At 57.5% G+C, this 18,489-nt stretch overlaps 2 protein-coding genes across 4 annotated transcripts; one reads left to right on the forward strand and one right to left on the reverse strand.

Annotated features, from left to right (window-relative positions):
• Positions 1–3,413: 3,413 nt before the first annotated feature.
• CISD3 (CDGSH iron sulfur domain 3) lies at positions 3,414–6,541 on the forward strand. Of its 2 annotated transcripts, XM_032871459.1 has the most exons (6): positions 3,414–3,619; positions 3,941–3,997; positions 4,544–4,663; positions 5,018–5,043; positions 5,486–5,576; positions 6,146–6,541. In XM_032871459.1, exons 1-6 carry the CDS (start codon positions 3,578–3,580, stop codon positions 6,323–6,325), a joined length of 516 nt encoding a protein of 171 aa, XP_032727350.1. In that variant the 5' UTR covers positions 3,414–3,577; the 3' UTR covers positions 6,326–6,541. The 2 variants fall into 2 exon arrangements, with proteins under 2 accessions (XP_032727350.1, XP_032727351.1); XM_032871460.1 differs by lacking the exons at positions 5,018–5,043; positions 5,486–5,576 and having other exon boundaries at positions 3,437–3,619.
• Positions 6,542–6,768: 227 nt separating this feature from the next.
• On the reverse strand, positions 6,769–18,489 carry PCGF2 (polycomb group ring finger 2). 2 transcript variants are annotated; one of them, XM_032871456.1, is made up of 10 exons: positions 18,311–18,489; positions 11,823–11,972; positions 11,197–11,293; positions 10,853–10,908; positions 10,718–10,768; positions 10,392–10,500; positions 10,193–10,247; positions 10,005–10,100; positions 8,921–9,001; positions 6,769–8,442 (listed from the first exon to the last, which is right to left on the reverse strand). In XM_032871456.1, exons 2-10 carry the CDS (start codon positions 11,932–11,934, stop codon positions 8,065–8,067), a joined length of 1,035 nt encoding a protein of 344 aa, XP_032727347.1. In that variant the 5' UTR covers positions 11,935–11,972; positions 18,311–18,489; the 3' UTR covers positions 6,769–8,064. The 2 variants fall into 2 exon arrangements, with proteins under 2 accessions (XP_032727347.1, XP_032727348.1); XM_032871457.1 differs by lacking the exon at positions 18,311–18,489 and adding an exon at positions 17,572–17,589.

Genomic DNA, 18,489 nt, shown 5'->3' on the forward strand with positions numbered 1-18,489 from the left:
CAGAAGGGGGGCTCCCAGCTTTTGTTTGCACCCTCCCCACCTCACCAACTTTGGTCCCTTTCTGGGCTGTGAATGGTTAGCAAAAACCAGAACAGTACTCCAGTATTGGAGAGTAACTGGGGGCTGGGGGCTTTGAATCAGGGTAATGTCCTGCCTTCCCTCCCCCAGACCTCCACATGGTTTCACTGCCCCCTCAGAGCTCCCCTTCTCCCACTGATAGTTGGCCCTGCTTCCCTGGCCCAGGGGGAGCCCCAGGGATCTGGGGGGCATGGGGCAAAGGGGGGGGTGAAGTGCCACTTCCTTTGGTGAAAACCTCCCTCCCAGAATTAGCCAGCTTGCTTCCCCGCACCCCACCCCCTACCCCCCACCAACCAGGGGAGCCTTCAGCTGACCTGACAACTGTCCCTTCACCCACCAGCTATTTCCCCGGGGTGGAGGGGGCAATTCTCACCTTAAAGAGCCCCCACCTGCCCAGAGCCTTTGATGGCAAAGGTGGAAGGGCGGGCAGGGCAGCCAGGAGAGGGGCGAGGGTGAAGCCTGTTTCAGTTGCACTGGGGTTGGAGCCAGGAGAAGGCGTTGCCAGCTTTCCCTGATGCTCGTGTCTCGTCAGTCTTTGCATGTGTGGATTTTTTGTGTGTGTTTCTGTTTGGGTTTTTGTTATTGTTGTTTTTTTTTTTTAAATAAAGAAAAGAAGATGTGTATATTTTTGGCAATGACAGAAACGTAGTGCAGATATATTTTTGCCTGTGCTGCTCAACTGGTTTTTTTCTGATACTGAAAATAATATTAATATTCCTGTTGATAAGACTTTGTAAGATGTTAGGGAGCTGATAAAGGAGGGGGTGGGCGGGAATCTTTCCGAGGCAATTTCTTAGGCACTTGCAAGGGCTTGGGGGTGGGGGGAAGGCAGTTGTGATGACCTCAGAAATACTCACTTTTTATTAATGCTAAATATCAATTAGAAATGGTAGGACTCAGCATCTTACTCATCTTCATCTATTAAGCTAATTCCCTGCCCCCAAACCACTGAAAAAAATTACCTTCAGAGGTTCTTAGAAGAGTCGCTCATTCACACTCACACCCTTGCCCAAGGCTGGCCCATTAAGAGCCTAAATCAACGTCTGTTTTGGATGCTGTGGGAAGCCGGTCTGCTCAGAGGCTGCTGTGGCAGAGAGAGAGAGAGAGAGAGAGAGAGATCCCTAGGATTTAGTGCACTGGAACCAAGACTTCCCCCCTCCTTCCCTCCCAGCACCTCAGAGCCTGGGGTTCTCATCTCCAAGAGCCTATGTTTTTCCAGCTTTCCCCAGGCTGGGGTGCAGGCAGGTGAGGTTCGAAGAAGGGACCCAGGCTGGGTATGGGTTGCTGCTGTCCCTCAGTTGGGGTGGGGGGTGGAGCATGAGTGAGGCTGTGCATTTCCTTCTTCAGAGGGAGCTTTATAATAGGAAAGTTCTAGAGATCTTCAGGATCCCAGTGCAGGGGGAATGCCATTACCGACCTCACCCTCCTTTCCCAGCCTCTGTCCCTTTTTCCAGGATGAATTTGGATGAGGAGTGGGAAGAGACACAGATTCGTAGATCTCTCTCTGCCTAGCAGAGAGAAGGGATGTGGTTTGCAGGGCGGAAGTGGAGTCTGAAAATGCATGAGAGGAGCTTCGTGTGTCATCACACTCAGCGTGGAGGTGTGAGGGCTGTGTGTGCAGAACCCTCGTCCAGCTTTGAGGTCACGACTGGTGCATGAGTGTCAGAGCTGGAAGGGACCTATCTTTAGGGATGGTTGGAGCCAGTTGCTTGCTTCACAGGTGATAGCTCCAAGCCTAGGAGGGGCAGGGGCTTGGGGCAGAGCCAGGACCAGCCCTCAGGACCCTGGCCTCCTGGTCCTGGGCTCTCTTGCCCCCCACTGCGGCACCTCCATGTGGCTGTCTGTCTGTCCCTGTGTGTGTGAGTGCTGGGCTGGGCCCCGGGGTGGAGGGCATCTATGTAGCACTGATTGTCTTAGCTCAGAGCTGATGGATCCTCTCCATAGACAATGACACTTTAAAGATTGTTTTTTTTTTTTTTTTTTAAGTTTTTCCTATTTGTTTGTGTGTCTTTCCCCTCAGGCTCCTGGGTCTACCGCTGCCCTAACCTTGAGGTCCCCACCCATTCTTTTAGTGAGTTTTAGGGAAGCACTCCAGGGAAGGACCTCGGCAAGTGAGGGGAGCCAGAGCCAGGGACCAGCTCTGAGAAAGGGAAACCTCCACATTTCCCTTTCCCTGAACTGGAAATGCAGACAAGCTTTTCAAAGGCACAGGCTCCCCTTGCCAACGTCCAGCATCTTCCTTGGGGTGTGGTGGGCCAAAGTTAGGAGGAGGCAGCATGCTCCCAATTCTCCCTTAATTCCTTTTTCTTGGGGAGAGATGCCCAGAGGGATTAAGGTCATTTCAGTGGGGAATGTGGAGGCAGTGGGATGCAATTCCCTGGCTCCTTCTGGTCACGTCAATCCGGATTCAAAGTGTGTCTAGCTCCTGACCGCTTTGACTTGATCTACTGAAAAGTTGGGGACTGAGGGGTGCCTTCATTGCCCTCTGTTCACTTCCTCCAGCCCAACTTGGGACTCAGGTGGCAGGACTGGAGACCCAAACCTGGACTCCCAGCCCCAGTCTCCCCCCTATCCATCCCAGCCTGTCTCAATGTAGCAGACCCTTCCTTAGGGGAGCAGGGAGGGGAAGCCAGAGTTTGCAAACCCAGGGGCTCCTTTTACATTCTTTCTAGAACCTCCTTTATATCCTCAGCCCAAAAGGCAATGCCCCCCTCCTTTCACTTCCAAGCCTGGAATTGTGCATAACCCTGATCTTGTATCTTTGTATAACGGATGTTATTTGTACGAAGGGCAGTTCGTAAACAGCACTTGTTCTTTTAATAAAAGAATGTTTTACAAAAAAAAAAAAAAAATCCAAAGTGCCCTGCTTTGTATGGCTTTACTGAAGGGAAAGGGAGGGGAGTGCCAACTGTGGGAGCCTGGGAGGGGATGGGGGGGGGGTCTGTTACATTTCTTTAAGCACTTAGAATGGTAGTTCACATACCAGTAAGCCCAAGGCACCGAAGTTCCTGTTGAAAACTCAGATACCTGTGCCCACCCGCAAGGAGGTGATGTGGATGTCCGGGCCGGGCGGCAAGCCGTTAAAAAAACAACCTCCCTGGACGATGAGCTGGAGCCGCATTGCTCCCGGTGAACCTCGGCCTGAGCCGCGGGCTCCCGAGAAGTCCCCGCCCACACGAGAAGGCGCAGGCCGGGAACGCCGAGGCCATGGTACCGGAGCGGGCGCCGGACGGCCCCCTCCGCACGCCTCCCCCAGAGGGTCTCCGAACCGGCTGCAGGGGAGGGGGGGTCCCGGTCGGGCTTCCGGCGGCGGCGGCGGCGGGGGCGGCCGCCGGGTGTGGCAGAGAGAGGACCCGGACCGCGCAGGCCCCCGCCCCCACCCGCGCCGAGCCCCTCCGCGTCTTCCGGGCGGCGGCGGGTTGGGCCGGCCGGTTGGGCGGGAGCGGGAGGCGACCCGGGCGCGGGGCGGAGCCGGCGCGGCGCAGCTGCGGGCACCCGCATGGGCGGCGGCGTGGGGGCGCCCTTGCGGCCTGCGGCCTGGGTGAGCACCCCGACCCCGCGGCACCCGCCGCCAGTACGACCCCGCCGGCCAGCCGCCCCCGCTGCCCCCCGCGGCGGAGCGTCCCCAGCTCCCGCTTCGCCTGCCGCCTGGCCGCCCTCCCTTGCTGAGCGCCGGCTGTGTGCAGCCAGCGCCTCCCAGCACCTCCACTTCCTGTCTTGTGACCCCTTTTTCTTTTCCTCCTGTTTCTCCTACACCCCCTGAATCCCTGGCGTCTCGTCCCTTCCAGAGGGATTCCCTCTGGAAATCCAAAGCTTTCCACTGACTTTTTTTTGTTCCCTCTGCTTCCAAACCACCGTCTAGTCATGCCTGCATACCTTTCAGAAGCTCAACCAGAGGCGGGACATCTCCTCCTGGCTGGTGAGTACCCCGTTTCCACTTCCCTCTGCCAGGCCCAGAGATGCCAAAGGTAGAAACCAGAGAATGAACCAGAAGGGTCAGCCCCACTTCCCAGACTCCAACGTCGGAAGGCCCCTGCCTGTAGCCCCCTTCCTGGTGGCTCAGGGGAGGTGAGGTGAACAGAGGGCACAGGGCAGGGAGCCCGGCGTCTCTGCTGGGAATAGTAGTGCCTGATAAACACAGCCCCAGGTGCAGGTGACTTGGGGTGCCACTTAGGGTGGCAGGATCCTGGCCCTCCCCTTCCTAGCCCCGGGGGGTGGGAGTCCAGGTGTGAAAGGAAGGCCTCTAGGCCCAGAAATCGGAGTGCCTGTGTGGGCTTGAAATCTTTTCCCTGTCTAGAGCTCAGGGTCCTGGGGACATGTCCTTGTGGGGTGGCATCAGACCAGCCTCCTGCAGAGGACACCTGCCATAGGCCAGGGCCACTAGGAACCTGGGAACAAGGCCATAGGCAGGAAAGTGCTTCCAGGGCACGAGCTGACCCCAAGCCCTTTGTCTTCCTTGCCGCAGACCCGATGGTTCCCCAAGACCCCAGCCAAGTCCGTGGTGGCCCAGAAAACGCCCATCAAGGTGGAGTTGGTAGCTGGAAAAACCTACAGATGGTGTGTGTGTGGCCGCAGCAAGAAGCAGGTGAGAGACCCCTACCCACCTCTCAGTGACATGGGACACCCCTGGCTGGGACAGTAGGTCTTTCCTGAGAGCTCCTGGCCAAGACCCTCCTCTTTTCCCACACGTACCTGAAGGACTACAAAGGGAGCCTGGGGATGAATGAACACTCAGGCCAGCGCCATCCACAGCCCTAAGCTCCCTGTTTTCAGCATCCACCCTCTGAGGTGAGGCCAGGGAGACAAACTCAGTCTCACAGCCAGGCTGCTGGAGTTCCGGGGTTCTGCGCCCCCTTCAGGTGTGCCCTCCTTGGAGCCCTCTGCTCGAAGCCCAAAGAGGCCGAATTGTTTCTCTCCCCTCTTCTCTCCCTCTTTCCAGAAAGCACCTGAGCAGGAAGTTCCCAGGTCTTGGACCCCAACACTGGGGAGACCGCGGGCTCTCCTGCTCCCAAGTGCGCCTTGCCACTGTCTCCTGCAGACCCTCCCTCTCTGGGCTGCGGGCTTCCGCCTCCCTCTCCCTTCTGCCCCAGGAGCCTTCCTTTCAGCAGGAACCTGACCCGTATTCCCAGCCTCCAGGGCCCCTTTCCTTCCTGAGCTGGGCTCTAAACTGTGTGCCTCTGAGCGGCGCGGTGTGGTGTCAACAGCCCAGGTCCCAAGTCCTACTTTGCCACTGACTTGGCTGGGAACAGTCCTGGGGGTGGAGCGGCGCTTGGGGAGTGCCAGCCACCCTGCGGCCTTAGCACGGGCTGGCACTCTGCCTTCCTGCCTCTTGCCCTCTGGGGCAGGCTGCTGGGTTTTATTTGTCGACTTCTCTCATCTCTCCTCCTCCCCTACCCTGACCTCAAAGGCAAGAGGCCTCCTCTCCAGCTCTGCCGCTAACTAGCAAGTCAAGGCAGGCCTCAGTTTCCATGACCCAGTCTCTGCTGGAACAGCTTCCATGGAGGATGGGGGAATGTTCTCCAGCACTGGTTCACCCTTCCTCCCTGCAACATCCACTCCCTATAACAAGCCCACTTGTTTCCCTGGAGCCAAACAAAATTGATACCCCAATTCGCAAAGCATTGTGAGGCATGTAGGTTCTCTCCCACGCAGCAAAGTTTTTACCCTGAGAGTATGTGGAAGGAAATGAATTGCATGAGCCAGTAGAGACTCAGAGACATTAAGGAAAAAAACAAAAACAAAAACTATCAGTGTAAACACAGCTGATACCAAAAAGTCCCACTTCACCTTGAAAATTCTATCCCGGTCTTCTGGGGTCCCCAGGGACAAATATTGTAAGGACTCCTACTTACTGAACACTATCTGCGGGCAAAGTGTGTAAGAACCACAATTTATTTCATAAATTCCTCTCACTCTCACACACTCTCACTCTCAGATGAGAGTGGTCAACTAGGGACCCAGGCAGTCTCACTCGGGAACCCAGTCCCTAAACCCAGTGGTCTTCCTTCCAGACCTGCCCCACCCCAGCAGGTGGGGTTGGGTCTCTAACATCTCTTTTCCTCACCAGCCCTTCTGTGACGGCTCTCACTTCTTCCAACGCACTGGTCTATCCCCACTCAAGTTCAAGGCCCAGGAGACCCGCACAGTGGCCCTCTGCACCTGTAAGGCTACCCAGAAGGCCCCGTACTGCGATGGCACCCACCGGAGTGAGCGGGTGCAGAAGGCAGAAGTGGGTTCCCCGCTCTGAGGGACCAGCCCCAGGCCTCTTGCGGGCACCCTTTTTGTGGGGAAGGAAATGGGAGTGCTGAGGCCAAGAAGGGACCACTCAGGGATCCCAGTCCCATCTGCTGGTTGTGAAGGGCTTACTCCCAAGACCTGAGGTCCCTCAGGCAGCTGGGGACCCCACCCCTGGCTCATCACCTGCTGGTGAAAGTGACATTAAACTCTGTACCCACCCAGCACAGTGCTCTTGTGGTCACTGGTGGGGGGCACACGGTCTGCCCCTGCTCGGGGCCCTAACCTGGGGTGGGACATCCGACTGGCCACAGGGAGGGGGCAGTTCACATTCATTCCGTATGGGACTTCCTGAGGCAGGTTGAGCTCAGAGACAAGAGACATGAGGTGGAGGCTGAAGGCCGCAAACCCCGCCCCCCGCTCCCTGTCCCCCATCCCCCAAAGAATTACAGCTTCTGGAGAGTATGCAGCATTTATTACAAAGCCAGGAGATACAAATGTCCCAGGGTGGGAGGAGGGTACAGTCACAGCACCTCAGACACAGGACAAGGTGCAAACACAGACAAACCTGATGGGGGGTGGTCCCGACCCCAAACACCTAGGTTGCAAGGGAGTCTTGCCTCCTCCCCCATCGGATCTATGTACACTGGAGGAAAAACAGGTGGCCAGGGATCTGCTGGGGTCTGCCCTTCGCAGGGGACAGTCCACAGACCTCTTGGGATGGAGCCAAGGTCAGAGCTTACAGGTCTCCATCTTCTTGTGCTTTTCGCTGCCTCCGTGGCTGCGTCCTGACTTGGCCTCAGCTGGGGGTGGGGAGGGAACTGGAGGGCTGCCGGCCTTCAGCACAATCTGGGGTCTGTGCTTGTGGGAGACGCTCCACTGCACTCCAGGCCCCTAGGTGGGACTTGGCCAAAAACCAGCCTGGCCGGTCGGGAGCTCCAGGGTGCAGGCAGGGGCAGAACCGGGCCAAGCATTCACCCAGCTAAAGCCACAGTGCGAGCCACAGTGGGATTTCAAGAGCTGAGGCCTCCCGTGGCCCAAAGCTTCTCTTCCACAAGATAAATGATGCAAAGGGCACACGCACATTGTTGGGGGGGGGGCAGAACTATCTATTCTTTGCACAAAGTTTCCACTGCAAGAGGAGGAGGTAAGGGAGATGACATCTCTACCATGACTCGCTCCTCAGAACCAGGGGATAAACTGTATTTGTAAAAGGCACTGTCTTAGCGATTCTCTGGACATTCAACAGTGGGGGCGGGGGGCACTGGCAGGGGCAGGACAGCAGCCAAGATGGAGGGAGAGAGGCTAGACCCCATACACAGCCAGTTGGAGTTGTGCCTAAAGCTTTGGGGGCCGGCAGGGCTCCCAGAACACCCCACCTGCCTTGGGAAATGAAAGGAGGATGGAGCAGAGCTTGACTGCCCTCGAGTCCACCTCCAGGCACCCCCAAAATGAGAGCAGGGCAAATTACACAAGACCCCCTAAAAAAATGAACACTCCACCCCCCACACATACACACACACATAAAGTTTGTTTCCTGTGGCATTTAAATTAATCTGGTTGGCCCATAGAAAATAAGTATGTATATTTGGCTTTTCCTATGTACATATATATATAGATTTATTTATAAAACCCGCCCCCCACCCCTAAGGCGGGAGGAGCTGGGGAAAGTAGAAGAGGTGGAAAAGGGGCCCAGAAAAAGTGGAGGGGTGGAGAGGCATGGCTGGAAAAGGAGGGAGAGGGTCCCTTTCCTCAAGTTAAGGGGGGCACAGGAGCTCCGTTGACAGTCATCTTGCGCCCCCTGCTGGTGGAAGATGGTGTCTGCAGGCAGTTCGAGGTCCCCCCGTTGGCAGCTGTGGTGGCCCCACTGGCAGATGCAGGGGGGGTGGGGGAGGTAGGGTGGGTGGCCGGGGGCCCGTGGGAGCTGGGAGAGCCATGGCAGGGGGTGGCTGGGCTGGGCAGGGAGGAGGAGGTGGCCGGCAGGGTGGCAGGGCTGGGAGCCTTGTCGCTGACTGACTCACACTCAGATGCCCCGCTGGTATTGGTGCCCTCCGAGGGGGTGGGCGCTGTCGGCAAGGTGAGCCGCTTGCAGGCCGGCTGGACCCGATACTTGAGGGGGAGAGGGCCGTTCTGCAGGGAGAGGGGGCAGAGAGGCAGGGGAAGGGGAGGGTGTCAGGAGAAAGGGGCTAACCAACCCTCATCCCGCGGTGCCCAAACAGGAAGAAAAGGGTCCAGGCCTTGGAGAGAAGGGGACAGACTGACCGAGTGAGGCCAGAGGTACAGCAGCCCACAGAGACCCACAGAGACAGAAAGAATGCGCAAGGCCAGAGGCTGAACAGGAGAGAGGGAGGCCGAAAAAGTGAGGGGTGACATTTCCCCATCAACAGCCACCGGACCCTCTTTTTCAGAGAGTGGCAGGTCATCACGAAATATGGCCTGGAGGCTAGCCGGCTGTGGCAAGACACCCTGGACACGCCCAGCTTACAGGACGAGGCCCAAATGGGGATTACTGGTCACTGTGCGGCCCCTATGGCCACAGATGGACGCCAGACCCTACACGGCTCCCCTCCCACCCTGTCCCCACCCAGCCCCAACCGGCTCAGCTCACCCGCCGCCATGGATAGATGTAGGCGATATCCATGAGGGTGTAGTATTCCTTCAGTGGTTCATCCTCGTAGAGAACCTCCACCTGGACGAGGAGACAGAGGACGCCATGAACCCCGGTCAGGTTCAAGGCTCCACCCATTTGGCAATGAGGCTCAAAGCTAGGGGTGGGAGGTAGGACACTGGGAAGGAGGGACTAGCAGGTGTTCCCTTATTTCCCTGGGGTTTCATGGTGGGTTTGGCTTCCTTCCCGGACTTCTCCCAACAGAACTCCTGCCCACCAGACGGGAAAGGATCCAGAGAAAGCACCCAGGTCACTAACAGCCCTGGCCGACAGTCCAGCCACACAGCTGTCTGAGGCCCCTTACATCTCTGGCCGGTCCTCCAGAGATCATGAGTGCAAAGAAAAAGCCCCGGTGAGAGAGATCTCGCCAAGCACTGGCTCTCACCCAGGCAGTTTTAAAAGAAATACCAACGCTTGGATCTCACCAGAGATTCTGATTCAAACGGCAGGACATAAGTTGGGTTTTAAAGCTCCCTGTGTGATTCTGATCTGGGGCAAAGTTTGGGATCCACTGTCCTAGGGCCTTGACCCCCGAAGTGCGGTTCACAGACCAGTAGTATTGGCAGCACTAAGGAGCTTGCTAGACCTGCAGAATCTACCGATCAGAATCTACGCTTTAATAAGATCTTTAGAGAATCACCGACAAATTCCAATTTGAGAAGCAACATCCAAGAGCACCGTTAGAATTTCAGACTGGCCTTCTTTCAGCCAGCTTGCCCCAGGTAAGAGCCCATATTTTTGCACATATACCTCTGCCACAGTTATGAGCATGTAAGCACGCAGTGTGCACGCGTGCGCGCACGCACCCTCCATCTTGGTCCCATATGCTTCTGAACGCTGGCTTCAACGATGAAGATGGCCCCACCCTAATCTTGGTTTCAACTCCTCTTCTACTCAGCTCAGTCACACAACCACGCAGGCCCTTGACGACACCCAGCCAGCTCAGAGAAACGGCTGGGACGCCCAGACTGTCAGACACGGCCACACACGGACACTGAGTTTCTGAAAGGTCTTGGGGACTCACCTTGTACTTGCTGGGCACATCCATCTTGTTGCGAAGAAACTTGGCGAGATGCATGACAGTCATGGCCGCTGGGCATTGCAGGAATCGCACCCCCGTCTGCCGGAGGAAAGGCACCCAAGGGCTGGGGTCCACACCAGGCACTCTCTCCCAGCCCACAGCCCACTCCTAAGCAGGTCCCCAGCACTCACCTTCTCCTTGTCCCCATCCCCATTCTCCAGAGGACCCTTCTTCTCCTCCCGGTCCCTGGGGGAGAACGAAGAATGACGCTAGGGAGACCCTGGAACAGGCAGGATCCCCTAACACACACAACCAGAAGGGGGCCAGGGTGGGAGAGAAGGGGCGACCCAACCTAGGACCCCCAAAAGACCAGGCATGGGTCTGACTTGCCTGACACCTTCGTAGAACTCGATGGAGAGGCTGACAATCTCATTGTCACTCAGAGCCCCCTTCTCCTGCTCCAGGACCTCACCGCGGTCCTCATTGGAACCGTTGGGGACTGTGGAAGGAGAGGCTTTGAGGGGTTGGCCTAGGACCGGGAAAGGAGGCCCAGCAAGGACCCCAGGATCTCGGAGCTCAGTGGGGTGAGCCCAGCCTACCCGTGGGCTGGGGCAGCAGAGAGCCGGGACACACGGGACAAACAGCCCAGTGCACCCAGCCCGCGTGCCTGTGGCAGCCCCGTGTACTCCCGTGAACGGGCAAGTGAACACACTCACCTTCAGTCAAGGGGTATGCTGCATAGAAATCCCGCCGCCGTTTCATCTCATCTGGAAGAGGGAGGAAGTGTGAGGACGGAGCGCCAGGGAGGGGAGTGGGGGGCGCAGGGAGCAGGAAAAAGGCTGCATGGATACCTTTAAAAAGCCCAGGGACCAGTTTATAGACGATGTCTTGAAGGGTTTTGTCAGATCTGGAAAAAAACACATAGAGTCCTGTCTGCGACCACCTCACCCTAATTTCCCCAGCCAGGAACCCCTACTACCGCCTCCCTTCCTTGATCCAAGGCCCAGGTATCAAGGTCCCCATGGGCGTGGTCTTTACCTTTCTGGTATTTCTCAGCCTAGACAAGACAGAGGGAGGGGAAGGGCCTTGGGCTGACACCCTGTGCTTCTCTTCAACCTGCCACCACAGCTACGGGATGCAAGGAGGGCCGAGGGACAGAGGACCAGTGTGGCAGGAGGGACAGTGCCCGGCCCACCTGATGCTCAGCAGCGGCCTGGTTTTATGGACCTGCACGTCGCACATGGGACAGTACTTGTTGGTCTCCAGGTAGCGCACGATGCAGGTTTTGCAGACTTGGGGGCGGTGTGCAGAGAGAGAAAGCAGAGTCAGAGCCCCCTTAGTAATCCAGAACCAGCACCCCACGCCCCAACGGCCTCTGCTCACATTCAAGTCGCCCCTCCTCTCCACCTTGTCCCCACTGCTCAGCCCCTTCAGAAGCTCAGCGTGGTCCTGCTTTGCACAGGCAGCAACCGCCCCGTCTCCGTCCCCGGGGGAGCATGTGTGTGTGTCTGTGTCAGGCCGGTGTCCTGCACCCAGCGGAAAGTGAGCCCCGAGTCTGAGGGAGCACAGCACAGAGCCAGCGTGCAGGACACCTCCCAGGGCCCTCGACCCCTCGCCACCAAGTCCAGAGTGCACGTCAGGGGCATTGCACCTTCTGGAGCGGCCAGGGGCTCCGGGGAACCCCTGAGCCCACAGGTGAAAACTGAAACAGACCTCCAGGCTGCGCCCTCCAAGTCTCCCCACCCCAGGGAGTCTTTCTGCGACCAGGGACTGGCACCAGCGAACAGAGGGGCTCTTTGGGGCTGTGCCCCCACCACTCACAGGAATGCAGGCACTCCACGATGGTGGTGGCATCGATGAAATACCCCCCGCAGAGGGCACACATGAGGTGAGGGTTCAGCTCCGTGATTTTGATCCGTGTGGCCCGATGCATGATGACGGGGCGGGGGGCGGGGGCCTGGGGGGCGTCACCTTGAGAAAGGAGAATAGAATCAGAAACCCAGAGACGCAACAGCGCCTCCTACATTCCATTCCACGCCACCCGACATCTGTCCCTGAGCCTGAGGCGCTTGCTGTCTGCCTGGCAACACGCATGGGGGCTGACTTGTCCTGGCCCCCGAGTGTTCACTGGGAGCGGGGGAAGAGGGGGGCTCTGGAGAGTTAGGCGACCTTGAACAACAAGGTCAGGCTCCTTCATCTCAAGGGCAGGAGCAAAGACTGAAGTAAGACCAAGTCTCCAGAAGACATAGGGAAGCGGCAAAGTGGGAGAGAATGGTTTGTAAAAACATCCCTGGTCCCCGTCCGTATTCTCCCAAGCGAGTGCTCGGAGCTGAGGAAATCAGATTCCCCTCTACCCAGGTGCCAGCCCTGGCCTGCCTGTCGTCTCTACTCCAGCCCACCCGCCTGCCAGCTCATCACTCTCCCCACAGGAAAGCAGCCCTGGAAACACGGCAGGCATGGGATGCCCTTAAGTTTAGAGGGAGCACCCCAGTGCCTGTCCTCCTAGCCTGGCGTCCAGGCTGGCCCCGGAGCAGCTCCCCAGGGAATCCACCGCACGCTGGCCGTGCAGGTTCTAGGCCTGGTGCTCAGGCAGGAAGTACCGAGGATGGTCTTCCCATGCCTGGAGCGGGGAACACACAGCCCCAGCCGGCCCCCGGAGCCCGGCCCCCGGCAGGTCATGACCAAGAGCCTGGGCAAAAAAGACTATCACCTTTCCCGGCCTGAAGGCCCCTGCATACGTCCCCCGGATCCCACACACATTCCAGGACCTCCGTCCCACACACACGCAGGGACCCACATGGGCACTGGCACCATCTCCACGGGCTGCAGCCTGTCCACAGGCTGTCCAGTGACAGACCCCAGGCTCTCAGACCTCAGGCTCTGAGATGCCTGCCAAGACTGGGCAGAAAGCTCTCTCCATGGCAGCCCTGAGCACGCAGCCAGGCCTTGGCAGGGTCCAGGGAGGTCAGTTAAGGCCCAACTCGGAACTGAGTGACATGCTTAAATTCTTGGTATAGAAATCTAACCTGCACCTAAAAAGGAAGCCCCCCCCAGCCCCTCTTTCCCAGAGGAAAAGCCCAAGAGGTGGGGCTCGGGAGGGTGGCCAAGCCCCAAGGACTCCTTCACAACACACACCCTTCTCTCCTTTCCAGAAAGATTTCTAAAGCCACCACACTGGGTTTTCTAGGACCAGAAATTCACAGCCAGGATCAACAGTTTCTATAGAGACCCCAGGATGAGTTTGGCCAGGACCCAAACAGCCAACAGAGTCTGGCCAGAGACCGAAAGAGATGGAGAGACACAAAGGCCACATGTGGGAGAGACAGCAAGTCTGCAGGGCAGACAGAGGGAAATGAGGGAGCCCACAGAGCCAGGGGAGACACCGCGGTCAGGAAGTGTAGACCTGGCCTAAGGAAGGAAAGGGGTGCCTGTCCCATGGAGGGTGGCCCCTGCCCCCTAGCAAGGGTTCCCCCTTCACAATCCTGCAGGCTTGCTGGCTACTCCACTGTTTGGTCGTTTCCATAGTAACCCTGTCCTTGGCAAGATGCCCAAATATTATTACAAGCATCCAGAAGAGAGAGCAAACTCCAAGTGTCTAGCAGAGTGTGTGCAATAACCATCGGCCGTGGCCGTGACATCTGGGCGTGCATAGGTCCTGTGTGCGACTGGCTTCCTGTGTGTCTGGGTTCCACGGAATCTACGTGCTCACACACAACCAGGAATGACACATTTTGGTTGACGCTGGGTGTCCACACTGCCACCGGTTCATCTCACACCCCCATCTCTCCCTCTCACGTGTGCGCACAAGTACCTACACACACACACACACACACACACACGTAGGCGCTTCCCCTGCCTAAGTCACCTCATTCACACACTGGGTGCATTTTCAAAACAAGACACTTCCTCTGAAGAACTCCCATCCAGCCCCCGCCAGGCAGACTGTGGCCTCCACACACAGTAGTTCCCAGGCAAGTGGCCATGACCTTTACCCTCTCACTTCCCTTAGCAAGTGGGAGAACTCAGACCAACATTATCCCCTGGGCTCCTTTCTAGATGCAGGGGTAAAGGAAGGAGCTGTGGTGCTTAGGGAGTGAAATCTTCCTCCTCCTCTGGTACAGGAACAGGCCCCCTGGCTGTGCTCCCTCTCCCCCCACCCTATCCCCAGGGGCCTCAGACTGCTACCTCTGGGGCTAGGGGCGGGGAGAAGCCCTGATTGGTTCTTTACCTGATTGCCATGGTTACCTGCAGGGCCCTGCCAGCAGGTGCCAAGAACAAGGGTAAACAGGAGCTCAGTTCCCCCACTGCGCACCCCCCACCCCAGGCCTCAGGGCCCTACACCTGACACCCAGGTCCTCCCCAGCTGCAACTGGCCAGGTGTACTGTGGGAAAGACAGGGAAGAGGGGAGAGGGCTGGACCTCCAGCTGTCATCACTTTAGGGAAGAGATTGGGAGATGGGAAACAGCCAGGGAGAAAGAGACAAAATCCTTGAAGAGGACATGGGCCATTCTGAATTGACTTCCGTGGAGCTCTGGGGGTGGGGGGGTTTACCGGGTCACTCCCAAGGATATCACCACAGGGACCTGAGCACTGCTGGCAGCCAAGTCCTTTAACACCTTTTGTCCCCAAACCACTATCTTGGCAAGAGCATGATTGCTGGGCAGCCCGTGTTTCTGGGCCCCGGGCATCCAGGTCTCGGGGACAGTGGCAGCAAGGGACCTTGGGTCAGCACCCATGCCAGCTCCTCCTGGCCTGTCAAGCCTGGCATTTTTCTTTGCCCTGCCTCAAAGCCCCTACCAATTAGAAACCACCACCCATCTCTCTGTTCTAGCTCATCTTTTTCTGGAAGTTCCCCACAATTTAGGCCTCTCCCACTGTCAGTTTTTTTTTTTTCTTCTTTTTTTAAAATTTTCCTCTGCAGAAATAGTCTGTCTCTGATAACCCAGAGGTCTTTGCTCCTTCAGATGCCCTAAGACAGGGTTCTCTGCTCTGCTTTCCTCCACATGAAATTAGCCCCACTCCCCCACTAGAAAATCACCAGGTCTTGGGAAAAGTCACTCAGGGTCACCTCTGGACACCTAGAACTGAAGAAGTAGAAGGGTTCTTAGAAAGCCCCTTATCTGGGGCGCCTGGGTTGGCTCAGTGGGTTAGTCGTCCAAATCTTGATTTCAGCTCAGGACATAATCTTGGGGTAGTGAGATGGAGACCCACATTGGGCTCCATGCTCAGCCTGGAGTCTGCTTGAGATTATCCCTTCCTTTCCCTCTGCTCCTTCCCCTACCCTCATCCCTGCTCTCTCTAAAATAATAAATACATAAATTAAAAAAAAAAAAAAAGAAGGGTACTTGGGTAGCTCAGTTAACTTCATGACTTAAGCATCTACCTTTGGCTCAGGTCATGATCTCAGGGTCCTGGGCTCAAACCCGCATAGAGCTCCCTGCTCAGCGGGGAGTCTGCTTGTCCCTCTCCCTCTGCCCCTTTCCTACTTGTGCTCTCTCACTCATATAAATAAATAAAATCTGAAGAAAGCAAGAAAGAACGAAAAGCAAGCATGCATCTTGTCCAGTCTTTTCACTCTCCAGATGAAGAAATTCAGAAAGAAGTGACTTGGCTAAGGTCACCCAGTAACACAGTGGCAGAAACTGCCTTTCTCCCATTCCAGTCCTCTTTACACACTGGCACCCAGGCCAGACTCCCCACTCACTTAAGAAATTAGTAAGCCTGGCCCAACTCCATCCAGGCAGGTAGAAGGCAGAACTCCAGGGTACCCTAGAAGACCACTCAGTGAGCCTTCTGGGAGCGGTCAGAGTCTGGCCCAAACATGACCTTCAGCACACATTCTCACTTTGAAGTAGAAAGAGGGGCAGAAACTAATCACCTTACCCCATTTCCATGGAACAGGCTCTATGGAATATACTGGGTCCATTCCTCTCCTAGCTTCGTGCATCCAACTGCATGAGCAACGCGCATTTGTGTGTGGAAGGGGAAGATTATGGGTTTGCCCGGGGACAATGTCAACCTCTCCGTGTTCCCTGATCCTTGAACCTGGGACCTGCCCCTCCCGCCAGCAGCATCAAAACATCCTCTAGTCTCCTGAAACTGGGCTTATTGTCCCCTCTCTGTCTTTCCCCCCTCAGCTTCCTAAGACCAAACAAAGACAAAACCCCCAAAATATACACACAGAGCTACACACTGCCGAATACACACAGATGCACACAAAGCCAGACACACCCCCTCCATCTCTCACACAACACACAAGGCCAGACAGACACTTGGCCAGACACACACACACACACACACACACACACACACATATACATACCAGGCTCACACACACAGCCAGACCAAAGCCAGGCCCACACTCGCCAGATGCACAAGCCATCCCCACCCACCCCAGAACCACACAGTCTGACATGCCTGCCTGAAACCAGAGCTGCAAATCCACACTAACCTTTTGTGCATCCCTAGTCCACCCAGGGTAAATGACAACATAAGTCCTCCAGCAACAAAGGCAGTGCAGCTCCGACCTCCACTCTGGGGGCCAGAGGCTGAAGGCACAGGGTGGGCATCTGACCTGAACGAAGATGTAGCCTCTTCCTGCTCAGGCTCTCTCTATTCCCATGGCAACAGCTCCATCAACCAAGATCTCTCTGGCAAGGCCAGGGGCAGCAGAGAGCACCGCCCCCCTTCCTGCCCACCCCCAAAGACTTCAACTTGAACCCCACCCTTGACCCAGACACCAGGAAAGAGAATAGCTACCGCAGGGTCTTGATCCTGGGTCCCAGGGGTCACCTGGGGTCTGTTTCTGGCCTCTTTCCAAAGACAGCTGAAAGACCTCAACCCCCAACTCCAAACCAGGGAACCCCTGGGAAAACCTCCCTACCCAAAAGCTGCAACAGAGCTGGCTTTATGCTCCTTCTCCAAGTACTAACACCTTGGAACAGAGTGGAGACGGGAGGAAGAGAAATTAGAGTTTTAGGAACAGATACAAACTGCAAGAGGCCCAGAGCAGGAGGCATCAGAACAGAGCGGGAGACAACCCGGAGACCAACCCCCTCCTTCCCCTCCCCAAGCGGCAGGGAGCCCAGGAGAGACTGAGGCATGTATATATATGTACGGGGAGAGGGGTTACTCTAAGAGACAAAGACCAGGGAGAAGCGCGGATTAACACTTCCACAATATTTACAGGCAAATTCACCACCCCCAGGCCTCTTCCCCACCTCAAGCCATCCGGAGCAATTCTGGGCAGATGGGGGCAGTGGGGGAGGGGGAGACGCATGCCTGGGCCCACTGTGGTGACTGGAGGGGCAGGGGTGTCTGCCGGACAAGAGGTCCCACCCCCTCAGAGCCAGAGACAGGAGGGCCAGGCACGGAGCGGGCGGCCCGGCTATCCAGCAAAAGAGGGGGCCAATCGATCAGACCCCTCCGGCCTCTGCCGGCGATGGAAAATATCGCGATAACTCTCCCCCCCAAGCCCCGACAATCTCCATTCTACTCCCTCTTCCCGGGCTTCCCCCGGAACCTGGGTCAAAGGATCAGGGACCCCAGTTACCCGGTGGCCGTTCCTACCTTCCCTAGAGTCAAACTTTCGGCGGGGCCCAAGGAGGGGTGTTCCAGAGAAAGAGGCTCAGCCGAGGTGGTTCGGGGAGGGGGCGGGGCGCCCGGTCCTGGGCCGGTGCGGGGGGGCGACCCACTGGGGGGAGGTGCCCGGGAGGCCGGGGAACCCGGGCGAGGAGGAGCGCCCTCCCCCGGCCCCGCAGCAATCCGAAAGGCACGTCGCCTTGCTCCCGGCCTCAAGTCCCTGCGCGTCCACGACGCCCCGGAGCCCACGGAAGAAGCGGAGAGCGACCCCTCCCCAAACCGAAGGGGGTAGTGGGGCAGAGCCAGGGGCCGCTCTGGCCCGTGGGGCGGGCGAAGGGGACAGAGATCCGGCCCAGCGCGCAGCCCACAGTCCCCGTGGCTGCCTTGGACCCTCCCCCTCGCTACCTCGGGAGCAGGTCTGCGAGGGGGCTGCGGCACAAAGAGGTGGTGGTCGAGGGAGACGCCAAATCCCTAAAAGGGGGAATCCGTTTCGGCCATCTTGGAAGGGAGAAAAGGGAAAAGGGGAGAGAAAAGGGAGAAAGAAAGGCGGACGGGGCGAGCTAGGACAGGGGCTGGCGGGGTGGGGCGGGGACGCGAGCTGCAGGCCCTGCTCAGAGTCTCCCCCTCCCACAGGGGTGTGTAAAGAGGGATGGACCCCCCCCCCCCCCCCCCGCATTCTGGTGGCGGGGTAGGAGAGGGAAAGGACAGGGAGTCTGCCTCCACTTACCTGGGTTCGGGGTCCGGTGGGTCTCGGGGAGGGGGGGATGGGAGGGAGGGAGGGAAGGGAGGGGAGGGGGGCCGCAGCCGTGTCGCTCGCTCCGGCGGCGGGAGGGGAGAAACCTACGGTAAGAAAGGAGTTTGTGAAAGCGGCTTGGGGTAGGAGGGAGAGAGGGGAGGGGAGGGGAC

The sequence above is a fragment of the Lontra canadensis genome, unplaced genomic scaffold, assembly GCF_010015895.1.
Source record: "Lontra canadensis isolate GAN:19392208 unplaced genomic scaffold, GSC_riverotter_1.0 scaffold43, whole genome shotgun sequence".
Lineage (NCBI taxonomy): Eukaryota > Metazoa > Chordata > Mammalia > Carnivora > Mustelidae > Lontra > Lontra canadensis.